General features: G+C 36.6%; 1 protein-coding gene across 1 annotated transcript in view; it reads left to right on the top strand.

Annotated features, from left to right (window-relative positions):
- The first annotated feature begins 537 nt into the window (after window positions 1–537).
- LOC105455029 overlaps window positions 538–792 on the top strand; it is a 13,725-nt gene continuing 13,470 nt past the window's right edge. The window contains exon 1 of the mRNA XM_011698067.1: window positions 538–618. Within this exon, the coding sequence (XP_011696369.1) occupies window positions 538–618 (81 nt within the window). The remainder of the gene's footprint in view (window positions 619–792) is intronic.

The raw sequence follows: 792 nt of genomic DNA on the forward strand, positions 1-792 counted from the left end.
TTAAATTTAAATTTAAATAAATAAAATTTAAATTATTTAAGATAATAGTAGTAATAATATATATACAGGGTGGACCATTTTAATCCATCCAGTCGAATATCTCGAAAATCAAGCCCGGGAGAGAAAAATTTTTCAGACAAAAGTTGTTTGGTTTCGAAGGAACCATAAGATGGTACCATTGGTTTGACCTTGAAGAATTATTTGAAAGTCACATGAAAGTCACCTCAATTTTTTTTAATGGCATTTCCTATTTTTTATTACATTTTCTTATAGCTGACCTCGAGAGCTTTTCAAAACACTATAATCAAATGTTTCTTTATTGAATACTTTTTCAGTTATAAAGCTCCAAAGTTGCAATTTGAAAAAATTCAAAATGTATCTCGTAAAGTATCTCACTTTCCGTCTTATCTTACACGATTCAACTATTCAAGGCAAGAATTGGACATGATCCAACCGGTCAAGGCAAAATCTGGACATGATCCAAACGGTCAAGACAAGATCTGGACATGATCCAACCAGTGAAGATAAGATCCGAGTATGATCCAGCCAGTAAAGGCAAAATCTGGACATGATCCCAACCAGTCGAGGCAAGATCTGGACATGATCCAACCAGTGAAGGTAAGATCTGGACATGATCCAACCGGTCAAGGCAAGATCTGGACATGATCCAATCAGTGAAAGTAAGATCTGGACATGATCCAACCGGTCAAGGCAAGATCTGGACATGATCCAACCGGTCAAGGCAAGATTTGGACATGATCCAACCAGTGAAGGTAAGATCTGGACATGATC

Source organism: Wasmannia auropunctata, unplaced genomic scaffold, assembly GCF_000956235.1.
Source record: "Wasmannia auropunctata unplaced genomic scaffold, wasmannia.A_1.0 LD335960.1, whole genome shotgun sequence".
Classification (NCBI taxonomy): Eukaryota; Metazoa; Arthropoda; class Insecta; order Hymenoptera; family Formicidae; genus Wasmannia; species Wasmannia auropunctata.